This window comes from Heterodontus francisci, chromosome 13, assembly GCF_036365525.1.
Source record: "Heterodontus francisci isolate sHetFra1 chromosome 13, sHetFra1.hap1, whole genome shotgun sequence".
In the NCBI taxonomy this organism is placed as follows: domain Eukaryota; kingdom Metazoa; phylum Chordata; class Chondrichthyes; order Heterodontiformes; family Heterodontidae; genus Heterodontus; species Heterodontus francisci.
In genome coordinates, this window is record NC_090383.1 from 85,527,512 (window position 1) to 85,548,329 (window position 20,818).

At 52.2% G+C, this 20,818-nt stretch overlaps 1 protein-coding gene across 1 annotated transcript in view; it reads right to left on the bottom strand.

Moving 5' to 3' along the window:
- Positions 1–20,818, bottom strand: part of utp25 (UTP25 small subunit processor component) — a 55,110-nt gene that overhangs the window by 28,553 nt on the left and 5,739 nt on the right. Inside the window, exons 2-6 of the mRNA XM_068045099.1 lie at positions 17,539–17,578; positions 12,128–12,353; positions 11,734–11,949; positions 8,690–8,775; positions 1,970–2,380 (exon numbers count right to left, since the gene is read on the bottom strand). Coding sequence (XP_067901200.1) covers positions 1,970–2,380; positions 8,690–8,775; positions 11,734–11,949; positions 12,128–12,353; positions 17,539–17,578 — 979 coding nt within the window. The remainder of the gene's footprint in view (positions 1–1,969; positions 2,381–8,689; positions 8,776–11,733; positions 11,950–12,127; positions 12,354–17,538; positions 17,579–20,818) is intronic.

The following is a 20,818-nucleotide window of genomic DNA, read 5'->3' on the forward strand; positions in this document are numbered from 1 at the left end:
CTTCATCTAACGGACCAACATTTATTTTAGCTATTCACCTCTTTTTTATATAGTTGCAATTTTACAATCCATTTTTATATTCCTGGCTAATTTACTTTCGTATGCCACTTTTTCCCTGATCAACATTTTGGTCTCCTTCTGCTGGTTTCTAAAAGCCTAACAATCCTCAGTCTTACTATTCTTCGCAACAGTATAAGCCTCTTCTTTTAATCTAACACTACCTTAACTTCCCTAATAAGCCACTGATGGATCTTTCTCATTGAATTTTTTTTAATGTGATGTATTTTGAATCATCTTCCACTCTTTATTTACCTCCATGCCTTTCAGTCTATTTACCCAATCAACCTTAACCAGCTCTCCCCTCATACCTACGAGTTTTGAAGTCAGCCTTCTAGCATGCTAGTTGCTTCCTGCCTACATTTCCATTACTGATCATATTGGGCATGATGTGAAGGAACTGGCCATAATAAGGAGTTATAAGGTTAAAATAGTTATTTTCCTGTGAATTAGGAATTAAAAAATTAAAAAGCAGAGCTTCATCTGCCTGGAAGGGTAGCAGGGGCTCATAAACATGCCAGGACTTGTTCAAGGACATCAATATCCTGTGGCATGTTAACTTCACCCCCAACACAGTCAGTTTCTGAAAAACAGGAACTCACTCCTGAAAAACAAGAACATACTCACTTCAGCAAAGCTGTGATAAAATAAGTCTTATAAATAATCATGGTAACTTAGCACAACGTAACAACGGATGACATTATTTTCTATGGATGCACCTAAATCACTTGTCTACTAAATCCGGGAAACTGAGCTATAATCTTAAAAAACAGTATTGTGCAGCTCGGAAATTACCACAATTTGCAATTTCAGCATCCTGCTAACCCCAAGGATGTTGACCACTATCTGTGTTCACAGATTCCTGCTAGCTCAGCCTTTTCTTCAAAATTAAATAATGTGGATTTCAACTAGAAATTGATGGGATGAAACTACTTGCAAGAGAGGTAATACCCCAATACGTTAAAAATAAAGCTAGTTAAGCAGCTTAGAAACAGGATAAATATTGGAACCACACAGTGGATCTTTAAAGTCGCTGGGATTCATTCCAGTTTTTCTCACGATAAAGGTACGAGCGGTGTGACAATGATTTTTCTCCCCTTAATTGTGATAGAGGTATCTCGCTAAACTCTGGAGCTTTCTACTTGGGGATTTAAGGTAACTGCTGCCTTAAATATTGATGGATATCTTAAATATTTTACTTTAACGATATTTTGACTTAAAACTTGGATTTTCTACTAGGAATAAGATTATACCTTTTCATTTCCTAGAACTATTAACGTTGCAATTGTTTTACCCATCAAATGTGAATTGCATGTTTGGTTATTTAATAAACTTTAATATAATTTAGAAATCATAGTGTCTCATATGGTCTTCTGCATCTCAAACTCAAGAGCTCATCTCCATACACTCTTCAGTTGGGAGGTATATTTATGATGAGAGGTGCCGGACCCTTATAATATCTGGGTTGTTATAATCTGGCTAAAACTTGTTAAAAAGGCTATCTGGAAGATGCTAATATCCTTTGCTGGTTCCTTTCCTTTGGGGAGTTAGATCAGTTCTTCAGATCCATTCAAGTGTCTGTCAGATCTGTCTTTATCGACCTTAAGTGACAGTGATCATCTGGTGAGTATGCCTGATCCGGGATGGTCCCAAAAAGGAGCTAGGATTATGATCTACTTCAGTGTAGACCTCAGGCCTCCGCACCAGATTATAGGGAGCCCAGTGCCACAGAATACATTATTGAACCCCTGTGATAACATGCCACATGAAGACTGGTTCCACCAATATTTACATTTAGTGAAGTTTCAAAAGGAGTTTATTTTAAAAAAAATTACACACCACTATTTCATCTACTTATAGAAATGTGTGCTGTTACTAGCATTTTCCTTTGTCATGTTGAAATACTCCTTACCTTGGGTCTTGTAAGTCCCTGATCCCTCAAGTCATCATCAATATCTGCCTTCCGATCTCGGTACTTTGCATTGTTGATCAGCACTTGTGAATTTGCTTTCAACACATGATTTAACACATGTAAGCAATAGGCATGGCGAACTTCTTCTCCATTTCGAATAGCTGTCCTTTCTGGATAATACAAGTCCTTGTAACCATTTATTATATTGAAGAGTCCTTGTTGTAGCGGTGTGAAGAATTCTTGCTGATTCAGTTGATCTTCTACTGAAAGGAGTTGACCATTTATCTTAGGCCATGTTGTTTCTAGAGGTTTATGGAGATGGAGTTTTTTTAAATCTTCACCCGACAACTCTTTGATAACAGCGTATTTTGGTAGGGGGCTGGACCATACTAGCTGCCCAAGAGTACTCCACTTGTAAAAAGACAAAAATTTAACACAAGATATAGGCTTGGAAAGAGCCTGTTTGAATATCTTTTAATTATAGTTGCTAAAATATAAAATCACTACACAAAGAAATTTTGTACAAAATTTCTGTCCATTCCCTAGCAAAAGTTTAAAATTTTCAAATAATTATTATACATAAATATAATTTTGAGGTGACAGCATTTAAGAAAGTATTTAATCACTGAATACAGAAACACACTGTCATTTAAAAAAAATACACAATTAATGAACAGCAACTGGGAACAGTCATTCACTTCTGCATGCAAAATTAATGCAAGCTATACACCTCCATCACAGTCAATTCTTTTTGTGTTAATAGTTTGGTCATGAACACGCTACGCAGAATGATGATTTTTTTTTTTATTCCATCGACTGGAAACGCGAATTAAATTTTAAAAACTGCTAGCAGCTAAAATGGCCACCAAAGTTTGCACCAAAATCCCTTGCCTTCATTCCACTGCATTGAGAGAGAGTTGAATTGTCTGGCTAGTCCCTTCCAAAACAGTGACTTGGGAAGTTTGGAGCGGCTCACCTGGCCAGTCTCCATTAACAAGACATTAAAGGCAATCTTGGGACAATAAACTGGTCTAGACGGACCACTCAAAGGTAATCACTTGAACCCTGTTAAGAAACTCATCCGGATCGCTGTTTTCCAGGAGGACCATTGAATCTGACCACATCCAAAAGCCGGATGCCTGAGGAGAGAAGCCTGGGGAGGGCGAGAGAAGCCTGGGGGAGGGCGAGAGAAGCCTGGGGGAGGGCGAGAGAAGCCTGGGGGGAGGGCGAGAGAAGCCTGGGGGAGGGCGAGAGAGGGAGGGGGAGGGCGAGAGAGGGAGGGGGAGGGCGAGAGAGGGAGGGGGGAGGGCGAGAGAGGGAGGGGGAGGGCGAGAGGGGGAGGGGGGAGGGGCGAGAGGGGGAGGGGGAGGGCGAGAGAGGGAGGGGGAGGGCGAGAGAGGGAGGGGGAGGGCGAGAGAGGGAGGGGGGGCGAGAGGAGGGAGGGGGGGGCGAGAGAGGGAGGGGGGGAGAGAGGGAGGGAGGGAGGGAGGGCGAGCGAGAGAGGGAGGGAGGGAGGGCGAGCGAGAGAGGAGGGAGGGAGGGAGGGCGAGCGAGGGAGGGAGGGAGGGAGGGAGCGCGCGCTGCGAGCGAGAGAGGGAGGGAGGGAGGGAGCGCGCGCGAGCGAGAGAGGGAGGGAGGGAGCGCGCGCGAGCGAGAGAGGGAGGGGAGGGCGCGTCGAGCGAGGAGAGGGAGGGAGGGCGCGCGAGCGAGAGAGGGAGGGAGGGCGCGCGAGCGAGAGAGGGAGGGAGGGCGCGGCGAGCGAGAGAGGGAGGGAGGGCGCGCGAGCGAGAGAGGGAGGGGAGGGCGCGCGAGCGAGAGAGGGAGGGAGGGCGCTGCGAGCGAGAGATGGAGGAGGTGCGCGCGAGCGAGAGATGGAGGGAGGGCGCGCGAGCGAGAGAGGGAGGGAGCGGCGCGCGAGCGAGAGAGGGAGGGAGCGCGCTGCGAGCGAGAGAGGGAGGGAGCGCGCGCGAGCGAGAGGGGGAGGGAGCGCGCGCGAGCGAGAGGGGGAGGGAGCGCGCGCGAGCGAGAGGGGGAGGGGAGCGCGCGCGAGCGAGAGGGGGGAGGGGAGCGCGCGCGAGCGAGAGGGGAGGGGAGCCGCGCGCGAGCGGAGGGGGAGGGGAGCGCGCGCGAGCGAGAGAGGGGAGGGAGCGCGCGCGAGCGAGAGGGGGAGGGAGGGAGGGAGCGCGCTGCGAGCGAGGGAGGGAGGGAGGGAGCGCGCTGCGAGCGAGGGAGGGAGGGAGGGAGCGCGCGCGAGGGAGGAGGGTAGGGAGCGCGAGCGAGGAGGGAGGGAGGGAGCGCGAGCGAGGGAGGGAGGGAGCGCGCGCGAGCGAGGGAGGGAGGGAGGAGCGCGCGAGCGAGGGAGGGAGGGAGGGAGCGCGCGCGAGCGAGGGAGGGAGGGAGGGAGCGCGCGCGAGCGAGGGAGGGAGGGAGCGCGCGCGAGCGAGGGAGGGAGGGAGCGCGCGCGAGGGAGGGAGGAGGAGGGAGAGCGAGGGAGGGAGGGAGGGAGCGCGAGGGAGGGGAGGGAGGAGCGCGCGCGAGGGAGGGAGGGAGGGAGCGCGCGCGAGGGAGGGAGGGAGGGGAGGGTAGGGAGCGCGCGCCGAGGGAGGGAGGGAGGGAGCGCGCGCGAGGGAGGGAGGGAGGGAGCGCGCACGAGCGAGCGAGAGAGGGAGGGAGGGAAGCGCGCGCGAGCGAGGGAGGGAGCGCGCGCGAGCGAGGGAGGGAGGGAGGGAGCGCGCAGCGAGCGAGGGAGGGAGGGAGGGAGCGCGCGCGAGGGAGGGGAGGGAGGGAAGCGCGCGCGAGGGAGGGAGGGAGCGCGCGGGAGGGAGGGGGAGGGAGCGCGCGCGAGGGAGGGAGGGAGGGGAGGGGAGCGCGCGCGAGGGAGGGAGGGAGGGAGCGCGCGCGAGGGAGGGAGGGAGCGAGGGAGGGAGGGAGGGAGCGCGCGCGAGGGAGGGAGGGAGGGAGCGCGAGGGAGGGAGGGAGGGAGAGGGCGCGCGAGGGAGGGAGGGAGGGAGGGAGCGCGAGCGAGGGAGGGAGGGAGGGAGGGGGCGCGAGCGAGGGAGGGAGGGAGGGAGCGGGCTGCGAGCGAGGGAGGGAGGGAGGGAGCGGGCGCGAGCGAGGGAGGGAGGGAGGGAGCGGGCGCGAGCGAGGGAGGGAGGGAGCGGGCGCGAGCGAGGGAGGGAGGGAGCGCGCGCGAGCGAGGGGAGGGAGGGAGGAGGACGCGCGCGAGCGAGGGAGGGAGGGAGCGCGCGCGAGCGAGGGGAGGGAGGGAGGCGCGCGCGAGCGAGGGAGGGAGGGGAGCGCGCGCGAGCGAGGGAGGGAGGGAGCGCTGCGCGCGAGCGAGGGAGGGATGCGCGCGCGAGGGGAGGGAGGGAGGGGAGGGAGCGCGAGGGGAGGGAGGGAGGGAGGGCGCGCGAGGGAGGGAGGGGAGGGAGGGAGCGCGAGCGAGGGAGGGAGGGAGGGAGCGGGCGCGAGCGAGGGAGGGAGGGAGGGAGCCGCGCTGCGAGCGAGGGAGGGAGGGAGGGAGCGCGCGCGAGCGAGGGAGGGAGGGAGGGAGCGCGCGCGAGCGAGGGAGGGAGGGAGGGAGCGCGCGCGAGCGAGGGAGGAGGGAGCGCGCGCGAGCGAGGGAGGGAGGGAGGGAGCGCTGCGCGAGCGAGGGAAGGAGGGAGCGCGCTGCGAGCGAGGGAGGGAGGGAGCGCGCGCGAGCGAGGGAGGGAGGGAGCGCGCCGGAGCGAGGGAGGGAGGGAGCGCGAGCGAGGAGGGAGGGAGGGAGCGCGCGCGAGCGAGGGAGGGAGGGAGCGCGCGCGAGCGAGGGAGGGAGGGAGCGCGCGCGAGCGAGGGAGGGAGGGAGCGCGCGCGAGCGAGGGAGGGAGGGAAGCGCGCGCGAGGGAGGGAGGGAGGGAGCGCGCGCGAGCGAGGGAGGGAGGGAGAGAGCGCGCGCGAGCGAGGGAGGGAGGGAGGGAGCGGCGCGAGCGAGGGAGGGAGGGAGGGAGCGGGCGCGAGCGAGGGAGGGAGGGAGCGGGGCGCGAGCGAGGGAGGGAGGGAGCGGGCGCGAGCGAGGGAGGGAGGGAGCGGGCGCGAGCGAGGGAGGAGGAGGGAGGCGGGCGCGAGCGAGGGAGGGAGGGACGGGGGCGCGAGCGAGGGAGGGAGGGAGCGGGCGCGAGCGAGGGGAGGGAGGGAGCGGGCGCGAGCGAGGGAGGGAGGGAGCGGGGCTGCGAGAGCGAGGGAGGGAGGGAGCGGGCGCGAGCGAGGGGAGGGAGGGAGCGGGCGCGAGCGAGGGAGGGAGGGAGCGGGCGCGAGCGAGGGAGGGAGGGAGCGGTGGCTGCGAGCGAGGGAGGGAGGGAGCGGAGCGCGCGAGCGAGGGGAGGGAGGGAGCGGTGCGCGAGCGAGGGAGGGAGGGAGCGGGCGCGAGCGAGGGAGGGAGGGAGGGAGCGGGCTGCGAGCGAGGGAGGGAGGGAGGGAGCGGGCGCGAGCGAGGGAGGGAGGGAGCGGGGCGCGAGCGAGGAGGGAGGGAGGGCGCGAGCGAGGGAGGGAGGGAGCGGGCGCGAGGCGAGGGAGGGAGGGAGCGGGCGCGAGCGAGGGAGGGAGGGAGCGGGCTGCGAGCGAGGGAAGGGAGGGAGTCTGCTGGCGCGAGCGAGGGAGGGAGGGAGCGGGCGCGAGGGAGGGAGGAGGGAGCGGGGCGCGAGCGAGGGAGGGAGGGAGCGGGCGCGAGCGAGGGAGGGAGGGAGCGGGCGCGAGCGAGGGAGGGAGGGAGCGGGTGCGCGAGCGAGGGAGGGAGGGAGCGGGGCGGCGAGCGAGGGAGGGAGGGAGCTGGGCGCGAGCGAGTGAGGGAGGGAGCGGGCTGCGAGCGAGGGAGGGAGGGAGCGGGCGCGGAGCGAGGGAGGGATGGGAGCGGGTGCGCGAGCGAGGGAGGGAGGGAGCGGGCGCGAGCGAGGGAGTGGAGGGAGCGGGCGCGAGCGAGGGAGGGAGGGAGCGGGCGCGAGCGAGGGAGGGAGGGAGCGGGGCGCGAGCGGAGGGAGGGAGGGAGCGGGCGCAGCGAGCGAGGGAGGAGGGAGCGGGCGCGAGCGAGGGAGGGAGGGAGCGGGCGCGAGCGAGGGAGGGAGGGAGCGGGCGCGTGCGAGGGAGGGAGGGAGCGGGCTGCGAGCGAGGGAGGGAGGGAGCGAGCTGCGAGCGAGGGAGGGAGGGAGCGGGCGCGAAGCGAGGGAGGGAGGGAGGGAGCGGGCGCGAGCGAGGGAGGGAGGGAGGGAGCGGCGCGCGAGAGAGGGAGGGAGGGAGCGGGGGCAGCGAGCGAGGGAGGGAGGGAGCGGGCGCGAGCGATGGGAGGGAGGGAGCGGGGCGCGAGCGAGGAGGGAGGGAGCGGGCGCGAGCGAGGGAGGGAGGGAGCGGGCGCGAGCGAGGGAGGGAGGGAGCGGGCTGCGAGCGAGGGAGGGAGGGAGCGGGCGCGAGCGAGGGAGGGAGGGAGCGGGCGCGAGCGAGGGAGGGGGGATGGGTGCGAGAGGGGGGCGCGCGCGAGCGAGGGAGGGAGGGAGCGGGCTGCGAGCGAGGGGGAGGGAGGGAAGCGGCGCGCGAGCGAGGGAGGGAGGGAGCGGTGCGCGAGCGAGAGGAGGGAGGGAGCGGGCGCGAGCGAGGGAGGGAGGGAGCGGGAGCGAGCGAGGGAGGGAGGGAGCGGGCGCGGAGCGAGGTGAGGGAGGGAGCGGGCGCGAGCGAGGGGAGGGAGGGATGAGCGGCTGCGAGCGAGCGGGAGGGAGGGAGCGGGCGCGCGAGCGAGGAGGGAGGGAGCGGGCGTCGATGAGGGAGAGGCGTAGGATGCGAGGAGGGCGGGAGCGGGCGCGAGCGAGGGAGGGAGGGAGTGCGGGCTGCGAGCGAGGGAGGGAGGGAGCGGGCGGCGAGGAGGGAGGGAGGGAGCGGGAGCGGGAGCGGCGAGCGAGGGAGGGGAGGGAGCGGAGGCGCGGGGAGGGAGGGAGCGGCGAGCGAGGGAGGGTGGGAGGGAGCGAGGGCGCGAGCGAGGGAGGGAGGGGAGGGAGGAGGAGCGCGGCGAGGAGGGAGGGAGGGAGCGGCGCGAGGGAGGGAGGGAGGGAGCGGCGCGAGCGAGGGAGGGAGCGGCGTGAGCGAGAGAGAGCCTCAAGGTGTTCGCGCCCTGTGAAAGTTTGAGCAGAGTTTATTATTTTACTTAGATGAGTTTAAGTACAATAAAGCTAACCTCTTTGTTAAACTCAAGAAAACCTGTCAGTTTGGTTCTTTTATGATCATCGCATGTAAATAGTCAAAAACTCTCTGAAATGGGAAGCGCATTCACTTTGAAAAGAAATAAACCCTATTGCGGTTAGACAAGGATAAAGGACAAGAGGGGAGCCCTCCTCTCCTGATTGTAACAGTGCATATTATCTCCAGCCCCAACGAGTCATAGTTACAAAATTAAACAAAGCCGTGACGATTTAAGTATATTTTTGCAGCAACTACTAGAAGCTAGAACCGACTTATACAAATCAGAAGCTGCAGAGTAATGGCCTCCTTAACATCAAGTCTGCAGAAATGTAATATTTTACTAACATTTCCTTAGGAAGATGTATATATATATATAAAAAAAAACATGTTTAGCCATTTGACCCGTACAACACTAATAAAACACGAATGATAAATCATTCTCCAAAATACTGAAATGATGGAAACTAACCATTTCAACTTCTTCAGAATTTAACGGCTAAATAATTAGCTAACTGTTACCTTGGATTGCATGGTACTTGGAATTTTTGTTACAGTTTTCACTTCATCGTCCTCTAATTCTGTCTCCATATGTTGCTTAAATGGGTCTGAAAGAAAAACGGTATTGCTTTCAACAAAATTAGGAGAACTTCAATATCCAACAAAAGCAAAATACTGCAGATGCTGGAAATCTGAATTAAAAACAAAGTGCTGGAAATACTAAACAGGTCAGGCAGCATCTATGGAGAGAGAAGCAGAATTAATGGGCTGAATTTTACCAGCGCGCCGTGGTGGCATGCTGTGAAGTCATAAGTCCCGCCACAGAGCCCCCGCCATATTAAATGGAGGGGGCGGAACGGTCGCCCTCGATGACGTAGAGGAGGGGGCCGCTGTGTCCCCGACGCCGCTGTGCAGGTGCCTGCGCCATTTTTAAAAGGGCTTTCAGCCCTTCAGGAGAAATTTAAATTTTTAAAAGGTGCTGGTTCTATGAAAATTTAAGTAAAGATTTGTCCACACCTGCAATGCCCTCTCCCACCCCCCAATGCATAAATAGTACGTTTTTTGGCCTATACCCCCTTCCCAAAAAATTAGTTATTAGTAACAACCTTCCCCCCCGAACATTTGACCCGAAACCCCGTCCCACCATCCCCACACCCAAAGAAAAAGATTTTTCCCGTTTCCCACCCACCTCCCCCCCGATAATTTGATTCCTTCTCCCTCCCACCAGGGTCTTGCCTTGGAACTCCGTATGGAGTTCCGAAGGCGCGCGAGTTGGGGCCGGCAGCCGTAAAATTGGCGTGGGACGTCTGTGGGCAGCAGAAAAGTTCATGCACGCTTATTACCCTCATTTGAATATTTTAATAAAGGCCCCGCCACTTGGCCGCACCGCCACCGCCTCCCCGCCATGACCCATGGCGTTAAGGGACTGGTAAAATCCAGCCCAATGTTTCAGGTCTGTGACCTTTCATCAGATCTGGCAAAGATTAGAAAAGAATTAGGTTTTAAGCAAGTGAAAGGGGGATGGGGGCAGGGGAGAAAAAGAAGAAAAGGGAAGGTGTGTGATAAAGCAGAGGGTCGGAGAGATTAAATAACAAAGCTGTCATCAGACAAAGGCAAAGCGTGTTAATGCTAGTGGTGAAAAACAAAGCATTAGTCCAAAGAGAATGTTAATGGCAGAGTAATGAACAGCTCTGTCCAAAAGCACATGTAAACCAGGCACAAGGTTAAAAAATAAATTTAAAAAATGTAAAAAGCCAGTCATGCTCTGAAATTGATGAACTCCATGTTGATTCCACAAGGCTGTTGAGTGCCTAATCGAAAGATGAGGTGCTGCTCCTCGAACTTACGCTAATGTTCACTGGAACACTGCAGCAGGCCAAGGACAGAAATGTGGGCATGAGAGCAGGAGGGTGTGTTGAAATGGCAAGCAACCGGAAGCTCGGAGTCATGCTTTCAGACTGTGTTCCGCAAAGCGGTCACCTAATCTACCTTTGGTCTCCCCAGTGTAGAGGCGACCACATTGTGAGCAGCAAATACAGCATACTAAATTGAAAGAAGTACAAGTAAATTGCTGCTTCACATTGAAGGAGTGTTTGGGGCCTTGGATGGTGAGGAGAGGAGGTAAAAGGGTAGGTATTACAGCTCACATGCTTCCATGGGAAGGTGTCGTGGGAAGGGGACAAGGTTTGATGAAGGAGCGGACCAGGGTGTTGTGGAGGGAATGATCCCTTCAGAATGCTGACAAGGGAGGGGGTGGTGGGGGGAGAGAGGGGGGGAAAAGATGCGTTTGGTGGTGCATCACGCTGGAGGTGGGAGAAATGGTGGAGGAGGATCTTTTGGACGTACAGGCTGTTGGGGTGGAAAGTGAGGACAAGAGGAACCCTGTCGCAGTTCTGGGAGGGAAGGGAAGGGGTAAGGGCAGAAGTGTGGGAAATGGGTCAGACACAGTTGAGGGCCCTGTCAACCACGGTGGGAGGGAATCCTCGGTTGAGGAAAAGGTAATACATGTCAGAAGAACTGTTATGGAAGGTTGCATCATCAGAACAGATGCATCGGAGATAGAGAAACTGGGAGAATGGGACGGAGTCCTTACAGGAAACACGGTGTGAGGAAGTATAGTCAAGGTAGCCGTGGAAGTCGATGGTTTTATAATGAATATTCATGGAAAGCCTATGGATGGAAACAGAGAAGTCGAGGAAGGGAAGGGAAGGGAAGAGTCGGAGATAGAGCGTGTAAAGATGAGAGAAGGGTGGAAATTGGAAGCAAAGTTGAAGTTTTCCAGTTAGGGGCGAGAGCAGGAAGCGGCACCAATAGAGTCATCAATGAACTTGAAAAAGAGGTGAGGGAAGGGGCCTGAGTAGGACTGGAGCAACGAATGCTCGACATATCCCACAAAAAGACAGGCATAACTAGAACCTATGCAGGTACCCATAGCAACACCTTTTATTTGAAGAAAGTGAGTGGAGTTGAAGAAAATGTTGTTCAATATAAGGTTTTTGAAGTTATGAAATGATGGGAGTGTGACTGAGGACCTAGGGTAAGAGGATATAGGTACAAAATCAAACAAGAGATTTAAGGCAGAGAACAAAAGTGTTTTGTTAAATACAGCAGATGATGACACTGTGGAATGCACTACCAGAGTTAATGACAGAAGCAGAGACCATGCCAACTTTTAAGAATAGATGAGATATGTAGTTGGGTGAAAGAAGAATAAAAAGGACATGGGGACAAAAGTGGACTCATGGGTTCAGGAAACCTGTTGATGTGGTGAATAAGTACCAACACAAACTGGTTGAGCTACAACAGCCCACTCACCTGTTGTAATTTCTATGTAGTTTAATGAAAGCTTACACAATATTCTAAAATATTGTAAACAAAAATATCATTAATATTGCAACTCTAAACTACAAAGTAGGCATCTCAGCCACTTGAGGTTTATCAGACTGCTCAATTTACAATAACACTAGAGAATACTACTACTTAGGTCAAAGATTACAAGTGGTAGATAAATGGAACCCAACCAAGAGATCTAATGCAAGCACAAATGGAAATCAGCAAAATCCCACCTTCAGAACTGTTTTCGTAAGCAACTTTATCATTTTCATCTTCACTTTCATCTCCAATAAAATTACTTTCTAGACAAAATTTGGCTTCATTCTTTACATCAGTGAAACCAGCTTCTAGGTCATTGGTGTTTTCAATTTCATTATCATGTTCCATCTCATCCTTTGCAAATTCTTTCCCTACAGCACCACTTTTCTTTTCAGCATTACAGAATGCATCTGTAAACAGGAAGTAAAAACCAAAGAAGAAAACGAATGAGCAGTCAATATGATTCAATGTTCAAAATATAAAATATTTACAAAGGAACTTTTTTTTTAAAAAAACAATTTGCCATTTTATGCTCCTATTCCATCTGGTCATTTAATATACGAACAATAGAAATTACTGGCAAAATACCTCTCTCCTCTTGGTCATTTTCATCACCAACTTCACTATCATCCTTCTCTTCCTCATCACTTTGGTCCTTCTCGTTCTCCTCCTCCTCTTCAAATTCACTTTCACTGCCACATTCTTCATCCTCTGCAACATTTTTTAAAGTGGAGCACAGATGTTGATAGGCAGTCACCAGTTCCGTGCCAGATTCTGCATCGCTCTCTGAATCCGACTGTTCTGAGCTGTCGGCCTGAAATTGTTTTTATATAAATAATCTCAAGAATATTTGTAGACACAATTTTCTTCAGGCACTTCCTTAGTGAATTGCATGCATCTCACTAGCCATAGACTTGGGCTGAACCAGACTATTCACAATTTTGGCATCTTATCTGACACCATGGTGAGCTTCCAACCCCAAGTACTTGCCATCGCAAATAATGCCTCATTTCTGTCTGCGGGCACCACTGCTTCAGCCCAACTGCCACTAAAACCCTCATCTGTGTCTTCTGTTACCTCCAAACCTGACTAGTTTTAGTTTAGAGATACAGCACTGAAACAGGCCCTTTGGCCCACCGAGTCTGTGCCAACCATCAACCACCCATTTTTATACTAATCCTACACTAATTCCATATCCCTACCACATCCCCACCTGTCCCTATATTTCCCTACCACCTACCTATCCTAGGGGAAATTTATAATGGCCAATTAACCTATCAACCCGCAAGTCTTTGGCATGTGGGAGGAAACCAGAGCACCCGGAGGAAACCCACGCAGACACAGGGAGAACTCGCAAACTCCACACAGGCAGTACCCAGAATTGAACCCGGGTTGCTGGAGCGGTGAGGCTGCGGTGCTAACCACTGCGCCGCCCTTAACTCTCTTTAACTACTTCAACTCTCTCCTCCTCCACCATCCATAAATTTTCAGCTCAGCTAAAACCCTGCTCCCTGTATCCTATCCCGCACTAATTCCCATATAGCCATCACCCATATACTTGCTGGCATGCATTGCTCCAAATACCTCAGTTTTAAATTCTTATTCTTGTGTTCAATTCCTTACAGGGTCTCACCCTTCCTAATCCATAACCACCTCCAGCTCTAAAATCCCTCCCCACAATTTCTCCAGTCCTCCAACTGTGACTTTTTTGTGCATCCCCCCCATTGGCAGCTGTGCCTTCAGCTATCTAGGCCACCATAATCTAGAACCCCTTTCCTAAACTCAGCCTCCTCTAAGCCCACTCAGATCAATTTTAAGTCACTCATCCCAACATTGCCATCTCTATCTTGGTGCAATGTGTGTCTGATTATCCATCTGTGAAGTGCCTGAGGATTTTTTTTTTTACATTAAATGTGTGATATCAATGCCTGGCACTGTTGCTAAGATAAACATTCACGGTGAAGAATGTGTGTTTTCAGTACATTAAGTTTTTTTTATTCGCTCATGGAATGTGGGCGTCACTGGCTAGGGCAGCATTTATTGTCCATCCCTAATTGCCCTTAAGAAGGTGGTGTTGAGCTGCCTTCTTGAACCACTGCAGTCCTTCCAGTGTAGGTGGACTAAGAGTGCTGTTAGGAAGGGAGTTCCAGGATTTTGACCCAGCGACAGTGAAGAAATGGCAATATAGTTCCAAGTCAGGATGGTGTGTGACTTGGAGGGGAACTTGCAGTTGGTGGTGTTCCCATGTGTCTGCTGCCCTTGTCCTTCTAGGTAGTAGAGGTCATGTGTTTGGAAGATGCTGTCGAAGCAGCCTTGGTGAGTTGCTGCAGTGCATCTTGTAGATGGTACACTTCTGCCACTGTGCATCAACGGTGAAGGGAGTGAATGTTGAAGGTGGTGGACAGGGTGCCAGTCAAGAGGGCTGCTTTGCCCTGGATGGTGTTGTGCTTCTCGAGTGTTGTTGGAGGGGCACCCATCCAGGCAAATGGAGAATATTCCATCACACTCCTGACTTGGGCTTTGTGGAGTCAGGAGGGGAGTTACTCACTAGCCTCTGACCTGCTCTTGTAGCCACAGTATTTATATGGCTGGTTCAGTTCCTCAGGGTAGTGTCCTAGGCCCAAACATCTTCAGCTGCTTCATCAATGACCTTCCTTCGATCATTAGGTCAGAAGTGGGGATGTTCGCTGATGATTGCACAATATTCAGCACCATTCGCGACGCCTCAGATACTGAAGTAGTCTGTGTAGAAATGCAGCAAGACCTGAACAATCTCCAGGCCTGGGCTGATAAGTGGCAAGTAACATTCGCGCCACGTAAGTGCCAGGCAATGACCATCTCAAACAAGAGAGAATCTGACATTCTCCCCATGGCATTCAATGGCCTTACCATCGCTGAATCCCCCACTATCAACATCTTGGGGGTTACCATTGACCAGAAACTGAACTGGAGTATAAATACTGTGGCTACAGAGCAGGTCAGAGGCTAGGAATCCTGCGGCGAGTAAGTCATCTCCTGACTCTCCAAAGCCTGTCCACCATTTACAAGGCACAAGTCAGGAGTGTGATGGAATACTCGCCACTTGCCTGGATGGGTGCAGCTCCAACAACACTCGAGAAGCACAACACCATCCAGGAGATGATTGGCACCCCATCCACAAACATTCACTCCCTCCACCACCGACAGCAGTGTGTACTATCTACAAGATGCACTGCAGCAACGCACCAAGGCTCCTTAGACAGAACCTTCCAAACCTGCAACCTCTACTGACTAGAAGGACAAGGGCAGCAAATGCATGGGAACACCACCACCTGCAAGTTCTCCTCCAAGTCACGCACCATCCTGACTTGGAACTACATCGCCGTTCCTTCACTGTCACTGGGTCAAAATCCTGGAACTGCTTTCCTAACAGCACTGTGGGTGTACCTACCTCACATGGACTGCAGTGGTTCAAGAAGGCAGCTCATCACCACATTCTCAAGGGCAATTAGGGATGGGCAATAAATGCTGGCCTAGCCAGTGACACCCACATCCCATAAATGAATTTTCAAAAAGTTCAGATTCTGGTCAATGGTAACACCCAAGATGTTGATAGTGGGGGATTCAGCGATGGTAAAACCCTTAAACATCAAGGGAGATGGTTACATTCTCTCTAGTTGGAGATGGTCATTGCTTGGAACTTCTGTGGCACAAATGTTACTTGCCATTTATCAGCTCAAGCCTAGATGTTGTCCAAGCCTTGCTGCGGGCTGTTTCAATATCTGAGCAGTTGTGAATGGTGCTGTACATTGCACAGTGAACATCCCCACTTCTGACCTTATGATGGAGGAAAGGTCATTGATGAAGCAGCTGATGTTTGCACCTAGGACACTACCCTGAGGAACTCCTGCAGTGATGTCCTGGGACTGAGATGATTGACCAACAACCACAACCATCTTCGTTTGTGCTAGGTATAACTCCAACTGTTGGAGAGTTTTCCCCCTGCTTTGTCAAATGCTGCCATGATGTCAAGGGCAGTCACTCTCACCTCACCTCTGAAGTTCAGCTCTTCTGTCCATGTTTGGACCAAGGCTGTAATGAGGTCAGATGCTGAATGCCCATGGTGGAATCCAAACTGAGCATCAGTAAGCAGATTATTGCTGAGCAAGTACAACTTGATAGCTCTGTTGACCACCCCTTCCATCACTTTGCTGATGACCGAGAGTAGACTGATAGGGTGGTAATTGGCCGGGTGGATTTGTCCTGCTGTGTGTGTACAGGACATACCTGGACAATTTTCCACATTGCTGGGTAGATGCCAGTGTTGCAGCTGTACTGGAGCAGCTTGGCTAGGGGCACGGCTAGTTCTGGAAACAAGTTTTCAGTACTATTGCCGGAATGTTGCCAGGGCCCATAGCCTTTGCAGTATCCAGTGCCTTCAGCTATTTCTTGATATCACATGGAGTGAATCAGACTGGCAAGTGTGATGCTGGGGATCTCAGGAGGAGGCAGAGATGGATCATCCACTCGGCACTTCTGGCTGAGGATGGTCGCAAATGCTTCAGCCTTATCATTTGCACTGATGTGCTGGGCTCCCCCATTGTTGAGGATGGGGATATTTGAGGAGCCACCTCCTCCTGTTAGTTGTTTAATTGTCCACCACCATTCACAACTGGATGTGGCAGGACTGCAGAGCTTAGATCTGATCCGCTGGTTGTGGGATTTACTTCGCCCTATCACTTGCTGCTTCCACTGTTTGGCATGCATGTAGTCCTGTGTTGTAGCTTCACCAGGTTGACACCTCATCTTTAGATATGCCTGGTACTGCTCCTGGCATGCCCTCCTGGACTCTTCATTGAACCAAGTCGGTTCCCCGGCTTGATGGTAATGATAGAGTGGGTGATATGCCAGACCATGAGGTTACAGATTGTGGTTGAGTACAATTCTGATGATGCTGATGGCCCACAGCGCCTCAGATGTCCAGTTTTGAGTTGCTAGATCTGTTAGAAATCTGTCCCAATGAGCACGGTAGTACTACCACACAACCCGATGGAGGGTATCCTCAATGTGAAGATGGGATTTTGTCTCCACAAGGACTGTGCAGTGATCACTCCCTACCAATGCCATCATTGACAGACGCGTCTGCGACAGGTAGATTGGCGAGGACGAGGTCAAGTATGTTTTTCCCTCTTGTTGGTCTCACCACCTGCCACAGACCCAATCAAGCAGCAGTGTCCTTTAGGACTCAGTAGTACTGAGCCACTCTTGGTGATGGACATTGAAGTCCCCCACGCAGAGTACATTCTGTACCCTTACTACCCTCGGTGCGTCTTCCAATTGTTCAACATGGAAAAGCACTGATTCATCAGCCGAGGTGGGGGTGGTAGGTGGTAATCAGCAGGAGATTTCCTTGCCCGTGTTTGACCATGAGACTTCATGGGGTCCGGAGTCAATGTTAAGGACTCCCAGGGTAACTCCCTCCTGACTGTAAACCACTGTGCCGCCGCCGCCTCTGGTGTGTTTGTCCTGCTGGTGGGACAGGACATACCCAAGAACAGTGATGTCAGGGACATTGTCTGTTAGGTATGATTCTGAGAGTATGATTATGTCAGGCTGTTGCTTGACGAGTCTGCTCTCCCAATTTTGGCACATGCCCCCAAATGTTAGGCCAGACCTGATAAGGATGACAATGGTTTCATGGTCACCATTAGACCAGCTTTTAATTCCAGATTATATTAATTGAATTCAAATGTCACCATCTGCCATGGTGGATTCGAACCCATGTCCCCAAAGCATTCGCCTAAACCTTTGGGGTACTAGGCCAGTGACATCACCACTACACCACAGCCTCCCCCCTCCCTTAATATTGTGTGACTGGCACATGCACGTTTCCAGAGATATTCAGTTCTGGTTGTAACTAAACTCAATGATTGTTGTTCAAATAAGTTTAACTTTCACATGAAGCATTATGCTTTTGAGAAGGAGTGTCATCGACAGTACAAAAAAAACCTGAAACTCACCAATTCAACAGTTTGAGCTGGCTTTGCTTTTTCCAAAATCCTGTAAAACAACACCCAAAAGTTACACAAAACTGGCTACGAGAGAATCTATTTTTAAGACTGGATTTAGATTAGTTCTTGCATACCCATATTTTTTTTCCTATTGGTTTAGGTAAGTATTGTATCTATAAATCCAACAACAATTGTGCAAAAAATGTTGCTCCCCCAACATAAATGTAATATTTTTCCACTGAAATGCAAAAACACAAAGTAAATGTACGACTGCAGAGACAGCAACAGCAATTCTAACCTAGACCAGGTCAATGGCTGGCATCCTGCAGTAAATGGCTAACATACTGCTCCCCAAAGCCTCTCTGCCATCTACAAGGCATAAATCAGGAGTGCAATGCAATACTCTCCACTTCCCTGGATAGATACAGCCCCAACAACACTCAAGAGGCTAAACACCATAAAGGAGATAGCAGTCTATTTCATCAGCATCCCATCCATCAGATTAAAAATCCACTCCCTCCACCACCAGTACTCCATGGCTGCAGTACGCACTACATCAACTCGCCAAGGCTTCGTCATCTCCCAAACACACAACCTCCACCATCTAGAAGGACAAGGCAGATGTATGGAAATACAATTGCCTCCATATTCCCTTCCAATTCCCACACCACTGAGTTAGACATATATTACTGTTCCTTCATCGTCACTGGGTCAAAATCCTGGAACTCTCTACCCAACAGTATTGAGAGAGTATCTTCACCACATGGACTGCAGCATTGGCTCCCCACCATCTTCTCAAGGGCAATTAGAGATGAGTAGTAAATGCCAGTCTTGCTTACATCTCCAAAATGATTTTTCCAAAAGTTATCACAGAAGAACCTAAGAAATAGGAGTAGGGTATTGGCATGGACTCGGCCGGCTAAATGGCCTTCTTCTGTGCAATAAATGACTCGATTCAGCCCTTCGAGCCTTCTCCGCCATGCAGTAAGATGGCTGATCTTCTACTGGAGTACTGGGTGCAGTTTTGGTCCCCTTACCTTAGGAAGGATATTATTGCCATAGAGGAAGTGCAATGAAGGTTTACCAGATTTGTTCCAGGGATGGTGGGACTGTCCCATGAAGAGAGATTGGGGAAACTGGGCTTGTATTCTCTAGAGTTTCGAAGAATGAGAGGTGATCATACTGAAACCTACAAAATACTTAAAAGGAATAGACAGGGTAGATGCAGGTAAGATGTTTCCCTCGTTGGGAAGTCTAGATCCAGGGGACACAATTTCAAAATAAGGGGGAAGCCACTTAGCACAGAGATGGGGAAAAATTTCTTTACTCAGAGGGTTGTGAATCTTTGGAATTCTCTACCCCAGAGGGCTGTGAAAGCTCAGTCATTGAGTATGTTTAAAACAGAGATTGACAAATTTCTAAACACCAATGGCATAAAGGGATATGGAGAGAGTGTGGAAAAAAGGCATTGAACTGGATAATCAGCCATGATCGTATTGAATTGCGGAGCAGGCTAGATGAGCTGAATGGCCTACTTCTGGCGCAGTGGTTAGCACCGCAGCATCACAGCTCCAGGGACCCGGGTTCAGTTTTGGGTGCTGCCTGTGCGGAGTTTGCAAGTTCTCCCTGTGACCGCGTGAGTTTCTGCCGGGTGCTCCGGTTTCCTCCCACAGCCAAATACTTGCAGGTTGATAGGCAAATTGGCCATTGTAAATTGCCCCTAGTGTAGGTAGGTGGTAGGAGAATAGTGGGGATGTGGAAGGGAATATGGGATTAATGTAGGATTAGTATATGGCGGACAGCCATAAAGGCGGGGCTAAAGTGTGGCGAGTCAAAGAGACTTAGCAGTTGGCAGGAAAAAAGACAGAGGCGCAAGGGAAGAGCCAACTGTGCAACAGCCCCGACAATGAAATTTTTCTGCAGCACCTGTGGAAGAGCCTGTCACTCTAGAATTGGCCTTTATAGCCACTCCAGGCGTTGCTCCACACACCACTGACCACCTCCAGGCGCTTACCCATTGTCTCTCGAGATAAGGAGGCCAAAGATAATTAAATGGGTAAAATAAAAGCAAAATACTGCGGATGCTGGAAATCTGAAACAAAAACAAGAAATGCTGGAATCACTCAGCAGGTCTGGCAGCATCTGTGGAAAGAGAAGCAGAGTTAACGTTTCGGGTCAGTGACCCTTCTTCGGAACTGACAAATATTAGAAAAGTCACAGATTATAAACAAGTGAGGTGGGGGTTGGGCAAGAGATAACAAAAGGAGAAGGTGCAGATTGGACCAGGCCACATAGCTGACCAAAAGGTCACGGAGCAAAGGCAAACAATATGTTAATGATGTGTTGAAAGACAAAGCATTAGTACAGATTAGGTGTGAATATACTGAATATTGAACAGCAGCAAGTGCAAACCTGAAGAAAAACAACCTGAAAAAAACAGTGCGTAAGCAAACTGAACAAACTAAGATGAAATGAAATAAATGCAAAAAAAGATTGTAAAAAATGTAAAAAGGAATGTAAAAAAAAGGAAGAAAAAATAACTAAAAATGACTAAAAATGAAAGTAAAGTGGGGGGCTGTCATGCTCTGAAATTATTGAACTCAATGTTCAGTCCGGCAGGCTGTAGTGTGCCTAATCGGTAGATGAGATGCTGTTCGTCGAGCTTGCGTTGATGTTCACTGGAACACTGCAGCAATCCCAGGACAGAGATGTGAGCATGAGAACAGGGGGGAGTGTTGAAATGGCAAGCAACCGGAAGCTCAGGCTCCTGCTTGCGGACTGAGCGGAGATGTTCCACAAAGCGGTCACCCAGTCTGCGCTTGGTCTCCCCAATGTAGAGGAGACCACACTGTGAGCAGCGAATACAGTATACTACATTGAAAGAAGTACAAGTAAATCGCTGCTTCACCTGAAAGGAGTGTTTGGGGCCTGGGATAGTGAGGAGAGAGGAGGTAAATGGGCAGGTATTACACCTCCTGCGATTGCAAGGGAAGGTGCCCTGGGACGGGGACGAGGTGGTGGGGGTAATGGAGGAGTGGACCAGGGTGTCGCGGAGGGAACGATCCCATCGGAATGCTGACAGGGGAAGGGAGGGGAAGATGCGAAAGGTAGTGGCATCACGCTGGAGGTGGTGAAAATGGCGGAGGATGATCCTTTGGATATGGAGGCTGGTGGGATGAAAAGTGAGGACAAGGGGAACCCTGTCACGGTTCTGGGAGGGAGGGGAAGGGGTGAGGGTAGAGGTGCGGGGAATGGGTCGGACACGGTTGAGGGCCCTGTCAACCACAGT